General features: G+C 40.1%; 1 protein-coding gene across 4 annotated transcripts in view; it reads right to left on the bottom strand.

The window, feature by feature from the left end:
* vps13d (vacuolar protein sorting 13 homolog D) overlaps window positions 1–18,782 on the bottom strand; it is a 261,953-nt gene that overhangs the window by 164,834 nt on the left and 78,337 nt on the right. For all 4 annotated transcript variants that reach the window (XM_070967714.1, XM_070967716.1, XM_070967715.1 and 1 more), the window contains 3 exons: window positions 10,599–10,734; window positions 10,457–10,504; window positions 1,544–1,694 (listed from right to left, as the gene is read on the bottom strand). In XM_070967714.1, the coding sequence (XP_070823815.1) occupies window positions 1,544–1,694; window positions 10,457–10,504; window positions 10,599–10,734 (335 nt within the window). The remainder of the gene's footprint in view (window positions 1–1,543; window positions 1,695–10,456; window positions 10,505–10,598; window positions 10,735–18,782) is intronic.

Here is an 18,782-nt window from a genome sequence, read left to right as displayed (position 1 = left end):
ATCAGGCCACCTGCGGGTCTGCGAGACTCTGAGAAACGTCTGAATTTGGCCTCTGCGCACCCTCCGAACAAACGCTTCTCACGCCGACACCGAAACTCCTATTGCCGAAATTTCTTCACCGTGAGAGCCACAAGGCTTTGCTGTACACTCTGATCACTTTCTTTTTTCGCTGGGCTGAAAAATGCGGATTTTAGAGCGAGTTAAAAAACGGCTGGTTTCTGTCTCTCCCATTTTTCATTTGTATTGGACCTTATGGGCGAGGTCAGAGGCGCTCTCCTCGCTCAGAGGCTCACAACTCAAAAACCGTAAGTCCTGTCGCTTAGCCAGGCACATCGTGAGAATCAGCGCAAGCGGCACTACAACCTTGGAAAGTTTCGCGCACATAGAGCGAAATTTGTGCTTTGGAGGAGCGTGGAAAGACAAAAGTTTCACACAATTTTCAGTGCTTCTCTCCACTCTGGCAGTTAATCCCCTCCACTCTAGCGCGAACATTCCGTGCAATACACACCCATTATAAACTCACAATTTCTCCCAAAACGCTCACGGTCATTGAACGGTGACTGCTCAAAAACTATATGACCTATCAAAACGAGAATTACTGCACCAATAGACGAGACTTGTGTCTACATTTTAAAGTTGGAATGGCGTCTCTAGGTGAAAGTATGCCAGAGCAGTAACCCTTTGAAAAAGGGGGAGATTTTTTCGCGTTTTTCGCCTTCTCCCATTTACTTTGAATGGGATTTTTTCGTGCGTTTTTCGCGTCTTACGACGCGAAAAACGCGTATTCTGTAGAGAAAAATAATAGCAGACCGAGTCCGATTGAGCCGCACGTTTTGATATATAATTCGCCTGGGTGCTCGCTATCGTTTTTGACTAGTAGCGAACCGAAAAAAGTACGGAAGAGGAAAAATAATTTTAATAATAAGAAGAAGAAGAAGAAGCGCACAGAAGAACAATAGTGTTCAGTGCTTCGCACTGAACACAGCAGGGGCTTCGCCCCTGCTGTGTTCAGTGCTCAGCACTGTATCACTAATAATAAGAAGAAGAAGAAGAAACGCGCAGAAGAACAATAGTGTTCAGTGCTTCGCACTGAACACAGCAGGGGCGAAGAAGAAGAAGAAACGCGCAGAAGAACAATAGTGTTCAGTGCTTCGCACTGAACACAGCAGGGGCTTCGCCCCTGCTGTGTTCAGTGCTCAGCACTGTATCACTAATAAGAAAAAACACGCAGAATAACAATAGGGCTCGGGGCTTCGCCCCGAGCCCTATTGCCCTACAGCTATTTCATAGCTGTAGGGGCAATAGGGCCCGGGCGAATGCCCCGTGGCCCTAATAACAAGAATATTATATATGTAACACAAGTTAAAAATCGAAAATTCAATAATGTTAAACGATGTGATAATATTATACAATAAATATTTCATAAAAAAATAAATAATAAACTAAACTAAAAACAATGACAAAAGAAATGTAAATGAGCTGAAATATATAGGATAAAACACAAAACTAACAAAATATGAAAGATAAAACAGCTGTGTCTTACTGTCAGGAGCGGATGGGCTGTCCAGTCTGACCTCCATAGGAACATCCAGCCGGTTTTTCACCATGAGGGCAGATCGGACAGTAATGACCTTCCTGGCACCACCCTCCATTGTGATGGAGAAGACTACTCTGACTGGAGGCAGGGCTGAGAACTGAGAAGTCAAAGGGATTCACACACAACACAAAAACTCACATCAGGTTTAAATTCATACTGAGCATTTGTGTTCTTCCGACTTCAGGGCTGTCATTAAATGCTCAAGACATTCACCCTGGCCTTTATTTGAATTATCACTGCCATAATTATTAGAGACAGGAATTCTGTCCTTTCTGTTTTCTGGTTTGCTCCTATTTGAATGTACTGTTAATCCTCAACACTTACTCCACATTCAGTATAATGTCCTTTTCCACAGCACCAACTCCATCAGTACAACAGAGTCAATGCATTCTCACTTCTCTGGTGCTCTTATTTCTCAAAAAAATAAACATATACACAGTGTGTGTGTGTGTGTGTGTGTGTGTGTGTGTGTACACACACACACATACATATATATATACATACATACATACATACACACACACACACACACACACACACACACACACACACACACACACACACACACACACACACACACACACAGAGTGTCAGTGAGCATAGAATTATGTGGCACTTTCATAGAATGTTTGTTGAGCGGTTAGCACCTTGCATGGCGGTCTCTACCATCAGTGTATGAACATATGAATGAATTTAAGTGTGTTGCAAAGAAAACAGAAAAATCATCTCAGACTTAACTTGCCCCATGTCATAATAAACTAAATATCTCTGATAGGGATACCTTTCATTCTAAGGAATTGTGATACAACTTTTTTTTCCCATAATCTGATGTTTTACAGACCGTGTGAATAATAAGTCAGGATAATAATCAACAAGTATTCAATGAAAATACTTACTTGCAGCCCTAACTCAGTCTCTGTTCTGGTAGGCATTTAATTTGAAAGGAAATGTAAAGTTTCACAAACTGTAGAAGCAAGAGCGATTGATTATTGTATCTGATGACTGTGCTGTTGTACTGATGTACTGATGGAAATAGTGCTATGCAAATGTACATTATGCTGAGTTTATGTTTAACTATTACAATACAGGTAATTCCTTATCCACTCAAGGAATTACACTGGGCCTTTATGTGTTCATGCTGGCCACTATTTGAAAAACAGCTTTTACTTTTAGGTTCTTATATGCTGTACAGATTGTAAAGCAATTTGCTGCAAATTGTGATTTGACATATTAGGATATAAATAAAATTGTCATGAGTTGAAAACTTCTGGTTGAGCGATGTAGTGGAAAGACGCCTGGTGTGTGCCTCTGTATTATTTCAGTAACTTTTTCTGATTACGTCTGTCTTTTAAGTCTACTCTTAGTGAGATAGTTTGTTCTAATCACTAGTACGTTAACTCTGCGTGAGAATGAGTAAATCCACACGAGCAGTCAGAAAAAAAACAGGTACAGCAAACCTCTCCTCACTCTGGAGACGCAGCTAGCAAGATGGCTACCAGTGCCGGACCCTCTCCTCTCATGCTAGAAGCGCTCGTAATTGAGCTGGAAAAATCCAGGAAAAGCATGGCTGCAGAGTTCAACACCTTGCTGAACGAAGCCCTTGCCCTGATTCACTCGTCCCTTGAATCAATCACCGGCACCGTGGCCAAGCACACTTCCACCATCTCGGAGATGGAAACAGCCTTGACGACCGACTCGGATAGCATTGCTAGCCTAGAGCAAGAAGTCGCCGAGCTGCGAACCAAGCTAATCTCACTAACAGAGGAAAATACTACACTTCAAACGGCCGTGGAAGACCTGATCTGTCGTTCAAAACGTCAAAATCTAAGAGTGATCGGTCTGCCCGAGGACATTAAAGGCAACAACCCGAGACAGTTCATGGCTGATTTATTCAAGGAGGTAACAGGGAATGCGCTACCAGACTCCCGCCCGGAACTTGACCGAGCTCACCGCAGCCTCCGACCCAAGCCCCATCAAGGAGCTCACCCTGTGATTGTGTGTTTCCATCGCTACATCGACAAGGAGAGAGTATTGCAGTGGGCGCAGGAACATTGCGACATCAGTTACCGGGCCACAGCATCAAGTTTTCCAAGGATTTCAGCGCCGCTGTGGCTAAGAGACGGGCTGCCTTCAACCAGGTGAAATCCTCGCTGTTTAAGAGAGGGATACGGTTCGGCATTATCTACCCTGCCCGGCTGCATGTCACATTCAGGGGCGTGAATCATGTCTTTGACTCCCCGGAACAAGCGGAACTGTTTTATCGAGAGCGCATCCAGGACTCGTGAAAATATGATCGAAGTAAGAGGCACTGACATTAAAGCACTGGACTCCACACACTCTTAAGGGGTTCTCTCTGTTCTGTTGCGTGCGCACCAGTCTCACTCCAGACACAGCCTAGATGTCTCAAGAGAGTTAAGAAGGGGTATTTTACTTTATTATACTTGTTTATCTCACCTCCAGTTGAAACTGACAGTAAATTAAGGCTTGCACTGCTTGATTAATGCCAGATAGGGCAGTGTGCTTTTTTTTTTAAGCCATGTCTTTTGTGTATGTGTATGTGCGTGAGTGTTAGTTTGTCGCCACTCCTCCTCTCCCTCTTACTTTGAACTAACACAGAGGTTTAATAATGGGAGGCATTGGTATTGAAAACGTCTCACACACAAGGTTAAGACTTCAGCTATGTTATTTTTTTTTTTATACTTTTTATTTAATAGTTTTGAAATTTGTAAACAAAAATAGCAGCATAATGTATGTGCCAATAACCATAAACAACACAAACAAATCAAAACAAGACAAATCAAAACAAAAAAACAGAGCACAAAGAGAGAAACAAAAAGCAAAACAAACAAACAACAAACAAAATAAACAAATAAACAAATAAAATAAAAATAAAAAACACCACCTAGAGCACATGACAAATGTTAGTTTGGTGTGCGTGTGTGTGCGTCTGTCTGTCTGTCTGTCTGTCTGTCTGTCTGTCTGTCTGTCTGTCTGTCTGTCTGTCTGTCTGTCTGTCTGTCTGTCTGTCTGTCTGTCTGAGTGTTTGTGTATGTGTGTGTGGGCGTCAGCACATGCGTGGGTGCACATGTGGCTTCTTTAATTCATAAGCACCCTTTTACAGTCCATGGCTCTTCTTATGCCACACTTGATATGATATGGTCACACCGGTGTATTAATCGCAATTCTTTTGTTTTACTGTCACTTGATTTTTAGTGTATTTTCTGTTACTGCATTTTGGCTGGAGGCCCATGCAAGTAGCCTGGCAATTATACCTCTCTCTTTTGTCACGCCCTCACTACGGAGTTGGCTGTGTATAATCACATTTCATATTGTTCTCCACGAGTACTTTTCAGATGGGAAGAAGTTTTAGGAAGATACAGAGAGATTAGCGTGCTCTTCTTCTCTAACTTTCCCATGCATTACCAAGATTAGGTTGGCATATTCATCTCTGCCCTGTTTGCTCTATGTTCCTCGCTAATCTTAACTGTTTAAAATTTTCATAGGACGTAAACTTTTGTTCGCCAGGAGGCATGAGCCACTGCATAGTAAATCGGTTGTGTACAATTCTGTCCTGCAACCTGTTATGTTCTGCTTTGACGAGTTTAGGCTATGTCTCACTGACTGGTTTTGGATTCCATCCCTATCAAACTCATGTTTTCTGTTTTTGGGGAATGTGTTGTTTATTGTTACTTAATTGTTTTTTTGTTTGTTTTTGTTTTCTCCCTCTTCCTCTGGGTGCTATTGGGATGCCCACTTCATAGCTGTTGTAATCTATAAGGTTTTTTCCACTCTGGATGCAATTCGCCTAGATGTGATCAATGCTTAATCCAAATCCGTCCCAGAGAAGAACAGATGGGTCCTCCAAATTTCATGACTTCCCTTTTTTCTCATATTCCAAACCTGGACACTCATCATCTTATCTTAGGTGGTGACCTGAATCTAGTAATAGACCCTAAGCTTGAGCGTTCACATCCTAAGACATTCTCACCCTCTGCTATGTCAAAGACCCTGTCTTCCCTCATAAATCAGTTGGGCTGCATCAACCCCTGGCGCTTCCTCCATCCAGTTACAGAGTTCTATTATTTTTCTAAAGTCCACCAAGCCTATTTTTGCATTGATTATTTTTTTGTAGATCGGTCCCTCCTTTCCGCTGTAAAATCCACTGAGTAGTCTGCTATTGTTATTTCTGATCACGCCCCCCACATTTTAGATTTATCACTCTCACCTATCACTAACACTAAGAGCCAATGGCGATTCAACACAGGTCTTCTAGCTAACGACGAGCTCTGTGATTTTATTTCCAAAAGAATTAATATTTTACTTGAGACCAATAGAACTGACTCAACTTCGCCCTCTCTGCTTTGGGAAACTTTTAAAGTTGTAATCCGAGGGGACATCATCTCGTACAGCACACATTTGGCCAGGGAAAATAAACAAAAATAGCAGGAGTTGATTGATGCAATCCTCAACATAGATAGAGAATACTCCAGTTCTACCAGTCTGGACTTATATACCAGAAGAGACAAACTACAAACCGAACATGATTTGCTCACTACAAGCAAGCCAGAATATCTCTTAAGACAAACTAAAGGGACATACTATGAATATGGTGAAAAAGCCAGCCGCCTTTTAGCCCTCCAACTCAAACGTCAGTCTGCTTCTCACTTTATATCCCAAGTTTATGACTCCTCCCACCTCACAATTACAGATCCAACAGAAATAAATTCAGTTTTCGCCTCCTTTTACTCTAATCTTTATAGATCTGAACTCCCCACAAACAAGACAACAATGGAAAATTTTATAGATAGTTTAGATATCCCCTGCATAGATCCTAACATTAAAAATAATTTGGACGAACCCATACAGTTACAGGAAATTGTGACTTGTCTTAAACGAATGCAAAACAACAAAGCGCCGGGTCCAGACGGCTTTCCGGTCGACTTTCTCATTTACTTGCCCCATTATTACTAGATATGTTCAATGACTTTTTGCAACAAGGTTCCTCCCTCCAACTCTAAATCAAATGTCAATCTCGCTCATTCTCAAGAAAGACAAGGACCCAGAGGAATGTGGTAGATGGAGGCCGATTAGTCTGCTAAATGCAGATGTTAAACTTCTAACTTAAGTTCTAGCATGCCGCTCAGATCCCTGCCTACCCGATATTACTTCAGAAAACCAAACAGGGTTTGTCAGAGGAAGACAATTATCTAACATTAGAAGACTGTTAAACATTGTGCTTTCTCCTGACGTCGCTCAAGTTGCTAAAATGGTTATAACCAGGGGTTAAAGTGGGCCGGAGCCCACCGGAGCTGAGCTCCGCCACCTCAGAGCTGAGCTTCGGCACCCCGGAGCCGAGCTCTGCCTCCTTAGTCAAATAAATAAATGATTCAATTCAAACTGGCAGTACCGCCGCAGACTACAGATCATTTTCGCATGCACAGTCTGCAAGGCTCGCTCATCACCAAGATGCTCAGCAAATCAGAGCACAACATCACCCTCTGCTGGCCCCACCTTCTTTAACATGCAGCATCTACCGTGTCAGTGTTATTGTTTGAATGAGAGCATGTTCGCGGGAGCTTGAAACGGCTTTTAAGCCAAAGTAAGTGGGTTAAGTTAAATTTACATTGATGGAGAAGTTCTGTAATATTCAACAATTCAAACAGGCCAATAAGAAGAATTTAAATTTAAAAATGGCTAGCTGCTTTAGATTATGTGCCTTGTGTAATGGCAAAATGTTAACGGTTATCCCGGTTAACTTAAAGGCAGAAGCTGTCTAGGCTACCTATGGCTGTTACTGGTGAGATTGTTATGTTTATGAATATTTATTTAGCCACTGGAAAACATAATATCTGATCATTTTGTGGTTAAAGATGGAGGATGAAGAAAAGAGAGGGCACAAACGAAGAAGAATCACTGATTATTTTTTAAGGGTAAGGATTTAAAAAAGATAGATCACCCAGTGAGAAGTCGATGGAGTCAAAATATTTTTTAAGTAGAATAATGGTTTTATTTGATTAAAAATGTTAGCAATTACTTTAGACCAGTGTTTCCCAAACTTTTCACAGCCCGTACCCCTTCAGACATTTGACCTTTAGCCACGCACCCCCTACTCTCACGCACTTATAGCAGCTAGAAAAAGAAATGTGTCTGTAAGCCTGCTGCCACCTGCGCCTTTTTGACGAGATACTCTCTCTACCTGAGGCTGCCGCTGCATGCTTTCCCGCATCAGGAGGCTCTGCATCCGACTCCTCATCGCTGTCCGTGGCTATGCTAGCAGCTTCGCTAGCTACATCTGCACTGCTACTAACATCCCAGTCAAAGGTAGACCTTGAAGTTGAAGAATAACCTTGGTTGTTGTCGCTGGCAAGTGCATCTTCGACTGTAGGCTGACTGGTGGTAGCAGTTTTGATCCATTTTAGCCATTTATCTTTTTTCGGCAGTTAGCTGTATGAGTGACAGCAACTCTACACAGACACACCCACAGTGTCAATCAGTCACAGAGAGTCAAGCACGTGTATTTATTTTGGCAGTGCAATTCCCTGAACAGGTTAACCTATACATATATATTTTTTTGCAATGTGAGCAGGCACCAGACGGTATGTCTATTTATATGCCAGTTTCAAAATGTAATCAGGCTGTTTGCGTCACGTTTTTATTTTCATTTTAATTTTTCGCATATCCCCTACTTCACTTACCCCAGTTTGGGAATCACTGCTTTAGACAGATTATTTCATGTTTTAATTATCATTAATTATCATTTACCTAATTTTCCCTACTGTGTTGCAACACCGAATTTTAGGGCTCCCCCACCTGTCAAATCCCACTTTAACCACTGGTTATAACTCTGGACGCGGAGAAGACCTTTGACTGGGTTGAATGGGATTATTTGTTTTTTGTCTTAGGGAAATTTGGTTTTGGGACTAAATTTATTTCTTGGATACAACTGTTATATTCTGCCCCTACTGCATGTGTGACAACCAACTCACAAAGATCTGACTATTTCCCTTTAACAAGAGGAACTCATCAAGGTTGTCCATTGTCACCCCTGCTTTTCGTCCTGGCAGTGGAGCCTCTCTCTATTGCTCTGAAGTCTTCCTCTCTACTGGTGTTTGTAGAGTTGGACTGGAGCATCGAGTTTCTCTCTATGCCGATGATCTTTTGTTGTATGTCAAAGACCCGGTTAATTGCGTAGGCGACATTTTAAACATTCTAACAACCTTTGGGTCCTTCTCGGGCTATAAACTAAATATTGACAAAAGCGAGTGTTTTTCCTATTAATGAAGCAGCCAAACAAATTCCGTCAGGCACACTTCCTTTTCAACTAGCCCATGATAGTTTCCGTTATTTAGGTGTTAATGTTGCTATTCTACATCTCCCTCTGTTGCTCTTCACCTTATTTACTTTACTTTATTCCTTTTATTATTATTTTTTCTTTGCTCCTGTTAATTAATTAATGTAATTTATTTTACATCCATTATTATTTCTATCACTATTAAAGTCTTTACCATAATAATAATAATAATAATTATTATTATTATTATTATCATTATTATTAGGGCTGTCAGTTTAACGCGTTAATTAGGTTAATTAATTACGCTGCAAATTAACACGCTATAAAAATTAACGCAATTAATCATGAGTGGCAAGTCAATGCGCAAGCATTTTAAATTTGGCCCTTTGAGTGACCCGTAGGCTGCATCCTACCTGCACTACTAGTCAAAAGCAGGGTGACAACAGACGTGGATGCGACACCAGAGAGCGAGGCAAGCCTACTTGGACCTTTGAACGGCAAGTTTATTTATAAAAAGAACAAAGACGGGACTATTAACAAGAACGCAGTGATTTGTACCTTGTGTAAAAAAGAACTTTCCTATCACCGTAGCAGCTCCAGCCTGAATTATCATTTAAACGCTACATGTAAACATGTAGTTGCTGCTAGTGCCGCTAGTGCTACTGTGAGCTCACTCCACCAACCCACACTTGCTGAGTTAGGAAAAAGAATGAGCAAAGCCACGACAGAAAAACTGACAAACTCAATCGCAAAGTGGTTTGCTGCTGATTGCAGGCCGATTTCAATCGTGGAAGACGAGGGCCTAAAAGAGGCCAGATAGTTTCAGATAGTGTCATCTGACTCTAATTTCCAGCTACCATCGAGAACTACAGTGATGAAAAGAATTCACCAGCTGTAATGTGAATGTCAGTGAATTGTAATGTCCTAGAATTCAAATTCTTTATTTGGGGACCTTTAGCAGATATGAGATTAAAATGCGATTAATTAGATTAATTAATTACAAATCCTGTAATTAATTAGATGAATTTTTTTAATCGCTTGACAGCACTAATAATAGTAATAATAATAATAATAATAATAATAATAATAATAATAATAATAATAACTATTATTATTATTATTATTATTATTATTACTGTTGTGGATATTATTATTATTACTACTCTTATGATTTCTATTTCCTTTTTTCTCTCTCTCTCTTTTCTTTTTTCTAGAATTCTGGATTGGGTGGGATGGGGAAGGAAAGTGTTGCCCTGTTCTTGTTCCGGCACAAAAAAAGTGGGGAAAAACCACTGGGGAATGCATCCCTGTAATTTCAAACCAGATTTTTGTAATGCATTGGTTCCCAATAAAAATATGTGTAAAAAAAAAATAATAATAAGTTGAAAATTTAAGTTACCAACCAACATTGTTTCTCCATTTCTAATACAGTGTTTTGTTTCCTGGTGTACAATAGCTGCTATTGTGGCTGTAGATTTAATAGTAGTAAACTATTTACTATTAAATAGTCTATAAACTATTTAATAGTCTAAACTCAATAGTTTAGAAACAAGACTTGCCGGACTTACATAAACATGTGGGTGGATGATGTTGGTTCTGCTAATAGGACTGCCAACCTGTGGAAAGCAAAGAAAGGTTTAACATCAACTTGTTAGAAACACTTAACATTGTAACCATTAATTTTGTTTTTGAGGTTTTGACTTGGCTCACAGTGTTGGAAGAGTTGTTTCTGTCCGCAGCTGCATAACGAAAGAAAACACCCACTTTGTCCACAGATACCGGCTTGACCTGCTCCCATCCACACACCCGAACCAGGAGCTGGTGCAGTTTCAGCTCATGAGTGTGACTACAGAGGAGGAGGCAACAAGGCATCAGTGATACATAATTCTAATTTCTGAAACGTATTTGTGTAATAACAGTTCATAGTTGACAGTTCATCACTCTATCATTTACACTAGACTGGAATGGCATTGAAATAAAATAAAAATAGTGCTGTCAATCTATTAAAATATCTAATCGCGATTAATCGCAAATTAATCGCACATTTTTATCCGTTCTAAATGTCCCATTAATTATCATTTTAATACTCTTATCAACATGGAAAAGTGGATAGGCTTGCTTTGTACAAATGTTTTTTTATTGAAAACAATGTGTAGTGTTATATTTCACACTATCATTCTCACTTTGAGCAGTCATTCACATTTGAATGAATCAAATCTCACACAATTTAACACTGTCAATAAACAGATGACAAAAAAATAAATGCTTGGTTACAAAAAAGCCCCTGCAACAACCCTTTCTAAGGGATCAAAACAGGGTGATACAAAATAAAGTTACAAAGTGCACATCATTGTAAACTAGGACTCAGGCTATAGTGCAGTTAAACCATGGCTTAAACTTTCCTTTCTTAAGTTTCCTCTGAACATACAAGCAGTCAGACTATAATGCTCTTCTATTTATTCACCAGAGGCTTATCAACCCAGCCTTTTATTTCTCTCCAGAAACAATGAACATTACTCGGCTATGGCTGCAGTAAGCTTGTTTTTAGTTGCAGTATCCATATGCCCCTGTCCAAACTTTGGTCTTGTCAGTCGACCCATCTGGCAACTTTTTGAAACTAAACTTTCTATTCAGAATCTTGTTCGCATCCATTTCGGCGTTTCGCGCTTGACATCCGCCTACACTTTCACAGCTAGCAAGCAGGCGAGACAAAAACATGCATGGGGCGTGCCTATTGTTTTGTTTGCAGTTTACAATCGGATCCTGTAGTTTTTGTAACATTACTAGCAGTGGTCCCAGCTTATAAAAAACTACAAGTTCACTAGGTCACAAAGAACGTTAATCACGCAATAAAAAAAATGACGCCATTAAAATTGATTTGCGTTAACGCCTTAATAACGCGATATTTTTGACAGCACTAAATAAAAATAAAAAAAAAAAAAGACAAGAACACAACCCCCTGACTTTTCTAACCCTCCCCTCCACCAATTTCCTCTCTCTCTCTCTGCCCATGCCCCATTACCTACAAACACACTTTACACACATGAAGCCAAGCTATTTCAACCTCCCCTCTCCTCCTCTCTCAATTCCTCTTATGATCCAGATATCAAGCGTTAATTATTATGCCCAAGGCAGGATTATTCATTCATTATTGCAGAACTTTCATCCTCAACACCACACTTGCAGATCCTGAAGGATATTTTACCAACATCAAACATATGAATCAATAACAGCTAGCAATCAGTAATGTTTATGGCCCACAAAAATGACGATCCATCCTTTATCAGATTTTTTTCCCTTCATCTCAAATATTTCCAATTGCCCAGTCATAACAGGATGTGACTTTAGCACAGTCATCAACTCTTCAATACTAAGTTTCAAACAATATGCATATCTGGCAGTCAACAGAAACAGTAAAGCAGTTTACAAGCAATCTTGGTCTTGTCGATGGTTGGCTATTGCAACACCCACCTGCAAGAGAATATAATTTTTTCTTACCAGTCCACTACTCACATTCCTGCATTGACTTCTTCCTCACCAGCAACTGAATTTTGTCTAATATTTCAGAGTCAAAGAACGACCCTGTCATTATTAGTGACCATGCTGTGGTAACACTCTCTCCTACAAGACCCTGAGTATGACAGCCTTGAAAAGGAGTGGGCATCCTTCATAGAAATCAATGATTGCCCAAAGGCATCCCGAACTCTTCTGTGGGAAACTGCAAGCAATAAAGAAAAACAACACTATTTTCATTTAACCATTAGCTGCAGCCATTTGTCAGAACGGTTCTCACAAAGCCCCCACTAACTGCTACAAGAATCAATTAAGCTAACTGAAGCATATTCTGAAAATGATGACTCCATTAATGAATACATTTTCTATCCTTCAATTACATAGTGACAGCTGGAATGTGGCAGCCTACACACATCAATCCCTTTCTGCACAGATCATATCACATATTTAGGGATTAATGTTTTTCTCAGAGCTGTTTGGACTCAACTTCATCATACTACTCAAAACAATAAATGATGACCTCCACTGTTGGATACACTTTCCACAATCCATTATGGGCAGAACAGCCACCGTTAAAATGACTACTTTCTGAAATAAATGATCTATTCACAGTGATTCCAACCCACCCTCTCCTGGTTCAAATTTCAAGATTCGATTTTCTCTAAATTCTACTGGAAAAACAAGACACTCCACAAAAACCAAAAACACAAGGACTTGAAGCACCATCGCCATTACTTTTGGCAACACATATTCAAATGGTTCCACTCCAATCAATCAGATTACACATGGCTGGATATAGTCAATCTATTAAATGCCATCCTTGTTCCGGGGGTGGCTGTGGCTCAGGAGTTAGAGCGGTCGTCCACCAATCAGGAGGTCGGTGGTTCGATCCCTGGCCTTGGCAGGCTACATGCCGAAGTATCCTTGGGCAAGATACTGAACCCAAAAAACTGTCCCTGATGTTGTGCCATCGGTGTGTGAATTCATATGTAGGTCGCTTTGGATAAAAGAGTCTGCCAAATTTTTTTTTTCAAAACATTAATACCAGCAGCATTTCTGACAGGTTGGTGGAAATTCCACAAAATCACAGACACAACCTTTACACCATGTAATTTTACTCCCATCTAGAACAATTCTGATTTTATAAGTAACAAAAAAACCCACTTAATTTCTGCACATGGTCTAAAAAATGGCACTACACAACTCAAACACATCTTCCAAACACATCTTCCAAAACAATGCACAAGTGGGGGTATCATTCCCCCACTTGGTCAAGAAGAAGGTCATTGAGAGCAATCAATTTCTGGAATATCTGCAACTTCCATCCAAAAAAAATGTTACATTACACCAACAATTTTAACCTTCCTACATCAAGCACAGTTAATTAGCATCTCTTCTTTGGGTAGCACGGTGGCAAAGTGGTAACACTGTCGCCTCACAGCTAGAAGGTCCTGTGTGTCCGTGTCCTCCTCCATGCCTTTCGGTGCCTGCTGCTCGAGGAAAAAGGGGCCTTTCTGTGTGGAGTTTGCATGTTCTCCCTGTGTTCACCCGGGGTTTTCTCCTTAAATAACCCCCACTAAAAACATGCAAGATCACCACCTGATGGTGACAAAGGAGAATTGATGCAACTAACTATGTGTGATAAATAAAAGTAAATTTTTCTTCTTCTTCTTCTGAAAAAAGGGGAAAAAAAATACCTCCTCAAATATAGAACAATACTACAGTCCAACAAAACGCTGTACATAATGTCAATAAAATGGGAACGAAACCTATCCATTGCTGCTGCTGCCGACTTCCGGAACCAACTTTTAAAAAATGTCAACGTCATGACAAAATAGACCAACCTACAACTCATACAATTTAAGATACTCTACAGAATCCATTTCACACTGCAAAAAGTGTTTAAAATGGGATTTTCATCAGAAATAAGGTCGAATTACACAGAAAATAGCTGAGAGCTACATTCACGCCACCTGGTTGGGACGAGCAAAGTAGTAAATGTCAAAGTCTTCTAGCTGACTTCCTAACTGTCGCACTTCAGATAAGAGGTGTCCTTGTGAAGCAGTACCTCATGGTATCCAATCTAATGTATTCAACTGAAAAAAATTTCAAAACTTGTTAGATAAATCCTTTGTTGCAATCTTATCCCGTGTACGATTGGTGGGGCGATCACATAGTCTAAAGCACTAAAAGTATAGTTTTGTTCTTTTTTTTTTTCCCCCAGAAGAAGTATCAACTTTTTTGAAAGAAATCAAAGTTTCTATTTATATTTCTGGGCTGCAACATACACTTATGCCCTTCTCTATGCTTGGAGACATATGAATAATCAACCTGAACAAATCAAACAGCAGATCACTCCTTGTAGCCCTAACTATTGCCAAGAAAACTATCCTCATGAACTAAATATCAAGGAACACCACACATACTGCACACTGGAAAAACTTCCTTATGGATTATATTTCTATGGAAAATTGACATGTCTGTCTCAAAAACATGTAAACAGAGCCCCACTCTACTCCATCTGGTTACCTCTCATTCATTACATAACAATTTGAACACACCCACCATGGATAACCACTTACATATATGCATACATGCAGACATGAACACACACACAGATACATGCATGCATAAATATAAGAGAGAGAAAAGAATAATAAGGAAAAAGGATATAAGAATGAAAAGAAAAAAAAATAGAGCAAAAACAGAAAAGGGGAGAAAAATCAATAATGACAATAGTAATATTTTTTTTGCATTTATCTGCAGTATTACAATAATAGCATGAATATCAATACCATAATAATAGCAATAACATTGCGAATTATAACAGTTGCCCATAAAGTTGAAATAATTTTGTTTTCAGACACAATCCTCTGTTTATTCCTATTTAAATGCAACTGTAATCACTTTTGACCAGGTGTAATGAAGGTGAAGGCAGCTTCTTCCTCACCTCGGTTCTCGGTGCCCAGCCATGTCTCCTCAGTGACAGTTAGTGTATGTATGTCTGTCCGTTTTTGTTTTTACCCCGTGAGGCACTTTTTACTACAGGAACGTATGAAAAGTGCCATATAAATAAAGTTGATTTGATTTGATTTCATTATATGTCCCAATTACCCAGATGAATGAATTCATGCATAACATTTGTTTGGCAGTATAAAACAAGATATTTGCTGTGTTGTCCGTTTCCGGCCTAAAGACTGTATGCAATAGGCCCCCATTTCCAAAACTGTCTAAAATAATTTGACACAGAACTTCCCTAGGCTATGCCTTGTCCAATGCCACTGGCAATATGTCAAAGAGTGCTTGCACTCCGACAGGATGGACACAAACAAGCAGATATGCTCGGAATAGCCCAGGGTACGGTCTATAAAATCCTCAAAGTTCATCTAGAGGAGGGTCATTTGAGGCCATGAAAATCTCCATATCTTTACGGATGAGAGCTGCTACTTCCTTAACCATACAGATGGAAGACAATCGGTAATTATGTGGCAAAAACCTTTGCGATGACTGCATCCAGGAAACCACTCTAGCTGGTGGCGGCTCAATGATGGCATGAGCTGGTATTCATTACGGAGTAAAGACACCATTGGTAATGCTGGATGGAAGCGTCAATGCCATGGTGTACAGGGACATCCTGGAGAACCATTGCCTCCCACATACAAGACAAGGTATATGGGAACAACTTTCGTCCACAAGACGATAACATTAGAGCACATTGGGCAGCTGCAGTGAGAGAATATCATGACCCGCTTGCTCCGCTGATATGAACCCCATTGAGCATGCCTGGTATGCCTTAAGCCGGGCCACCAATGAGAAGTACAATATTCGTCTAACTCTATGGGAGTTAGCCCAGGCTCTGACTGAAGAGTGGAATGCCCTGCCCAATTACAATATCAACAAGCTTGTGGACAGTATGCCACAACGTCTTAATGCACTGATCCGTGTCAGGGGTGGCCATACCATGCATATGAATGCCCAATGAAATTGGGCATTCATATGCATGAAATATTCTCAAATATGTGTTTCCTGAAAAGCTGATCAAGGCTTAAGAATTTAAACAAAGCCTTAATCCTATTGTTTCAATACCCCCAATTTTGTTTAAGCCTGACTGTGTGGATTTCTCTTTATTCCAAGCATGTTGGATGGTTAACACTGTTTTATACTGGTGCGAGTTTGTGGCGCTCCCTAGCGACGGCGGTCCACCGCGTATTGTTTCAGTAGGTGGTTATTATTATAACTTCTTGTGCCACGTTTTGACCAGTGAAGCTGAGCTGGTGAGTTCATATGTATAATAATGTTTGTGTATGATGATTACGAAATGGATAATGTATCTGTGGCATTAATGTAGTGATTTTGTTTACATATGTGTTTTTCAGTTGATTACCTGCTTCTGTAGCCTACTACTGCTACCGACGGCACGTTCAATGTTTATACTAGTGCATAGCATGTGTGGAGTTGCTAATGAAGAAAATAAACACCTGGAAAAGGACAGAGATTGTGTCGGAGCTGAGTATGACACCATTTCATTAGTCAAGATACACCCCGTGCGGTGGGAGTTATTAGATTAACCAAGATAGTTTAATAAAACCGTACACTGACTACAGTTTGTAAAGGTAAATTGTGATTTCTTTTTCATTGTGATATGTTTGGAAGAGATTGTTTAATGATGTTTTGAGAAGATATATACAGTATCTCACAAAAGTGAGTACACCCCTCACATTTTTGTTAATATTTCATTATATCTTTTCATGGGACAACACTGAAGATATGCCACTTTGATACAATGTAAAGTAGTCAGTATACAGCTTGTATAACAGTGTAAATTTGCTGTGCCCTCAAAATAACTCAACACACAGGCATTAATGTCTAAACTGCTGGAAACAAAAGTGAGTACACCCCTAAGTGAAAAAGGCCAAATTGTGCCTAAAGTGTCAATATTTTGTGTGGCCACCATTATTTCCTGAACTGCCTTAACTCTCTTGGCCGTAGAGTTCACTAGAGCGTCACAGGTTGCCACTGGAATCCTCTTCCACTCCTCCCTGACAACATCACAGAGCTGGTGGATGTTAGAGACCTTGCTCTCCTCCACCTTCCTTTTGAGGATGCCCTACAGATGCTCACTAGGGTTTAGGTCTGGAGACATGCTTGGCCAGTCCATCACCTTTACCCTCAGTTTCTTTAGCAAGGCAGTGGTCATCTTGGAGGTGTGTTTGGGGTCATTATCATGTTGGAATACTGCCCTGCAGCCCAGTTTCCGAAGGGAGGGGATCATGCTCTGCTTCAGTATGTCACAGTACATGTTGGCATTCATGGTTCCATCAATGAACTGCCGGCAGAACTCATGCAGCCCCAAACCATGACACTCCCACCACCATGCTTGACTGTAGGCAAGACACACTTGTCTTTGTACTCCTCACCTGGCTGCCACCACACATGCTTGACACCATCTGAAACAAATAAGTTTATCTTGGTCTCATCAGACCACAAGACATGGTTCCAGTAATCCATGTCCCTAGTCTGTTTGTCTTCAGCAAAGTGTTAGCAGGCTTTCTTGTTCATCATTTTTAGAAAAGGCTTCTTTCTGGGACGACAGCCATGCAGACCAATTTGATACAGTGTGCGACGTATGGTCTGAGCACTGACAGAACAACAAAACCTATGTTGATCATACCAGACTGACTGTAAAGACCCGTTCTGGAGTTCCCTGATGGTACCCCAATCCTGCTTCACTACCAGGGGACAGGGTGCCCTCCTGCATATTATTATTACTATTATTAATAATAGCAATAGTAGTAGTTTCATTAATATTTCTATTAGTATTCTTAGTATTAGTATGATTAGTATTGGTAATAGAAGCAGTAGTAGCAGCAGCACTGGAAGCATCATTGGGTGATCAGTGTACATTTTCTATCTCTTATTTTTTTCTGTCATTTTTCTTCAATTTAATTGTCTTGCTCTTTTTTTAATCTGCCTTCGAATGCTTTCCCTTATTTTTTATGCTCACACATCCACACACTTACACACAAGCCAACATTAAACCAACGCAATACACAACAGCTGACGTAACCCTGTTCTAACGATATTAATGTTCTTTATGTTCTCACATGCCTTGTCTTCCTCGTGCTGTTTTGTCAGTGTTTTCTGTTTTTGGCTTAATTAAATGTTTAAAATTTTACATGCTCCATACAAAAGTGAATAAATTAACACCACTACTGCAATAGTACAACAAGATAGGAGAATTAAATGTGGACTCTAACATCAGATCTCTGTCATCTAAAGCTGTATTAGTACACAATTTAACATCAGATTATCAGACTGATTTATTTTGTCTTACAGAGACTGTCATGAGGGGTAAGTTAGTCTAAATGAATCTGCTCCCTC

This window comes from Chaetodon trifascialis, chromosome 8 (genome assembly GCF_039877785.1).
Source record: "Chaetodon trifascialis isolate fChaTrf1 chromosome 8, fChaTrf1.hap1, whole genome shotgun sequence".
In the NCBI taxonomy this organism is placed as follows: domain Eukaryota; kingdom Metazoa; phylum Chordata; class Actinopteri; order Chaetodontiformes; family Chaetodontidae; genus Chaetodon; species Chaetodon trifascialis.
Note: the sequence above shows the minus strand (reverse complement) of the source record. Positions and strands in the feature narration are given on the sequence as shown.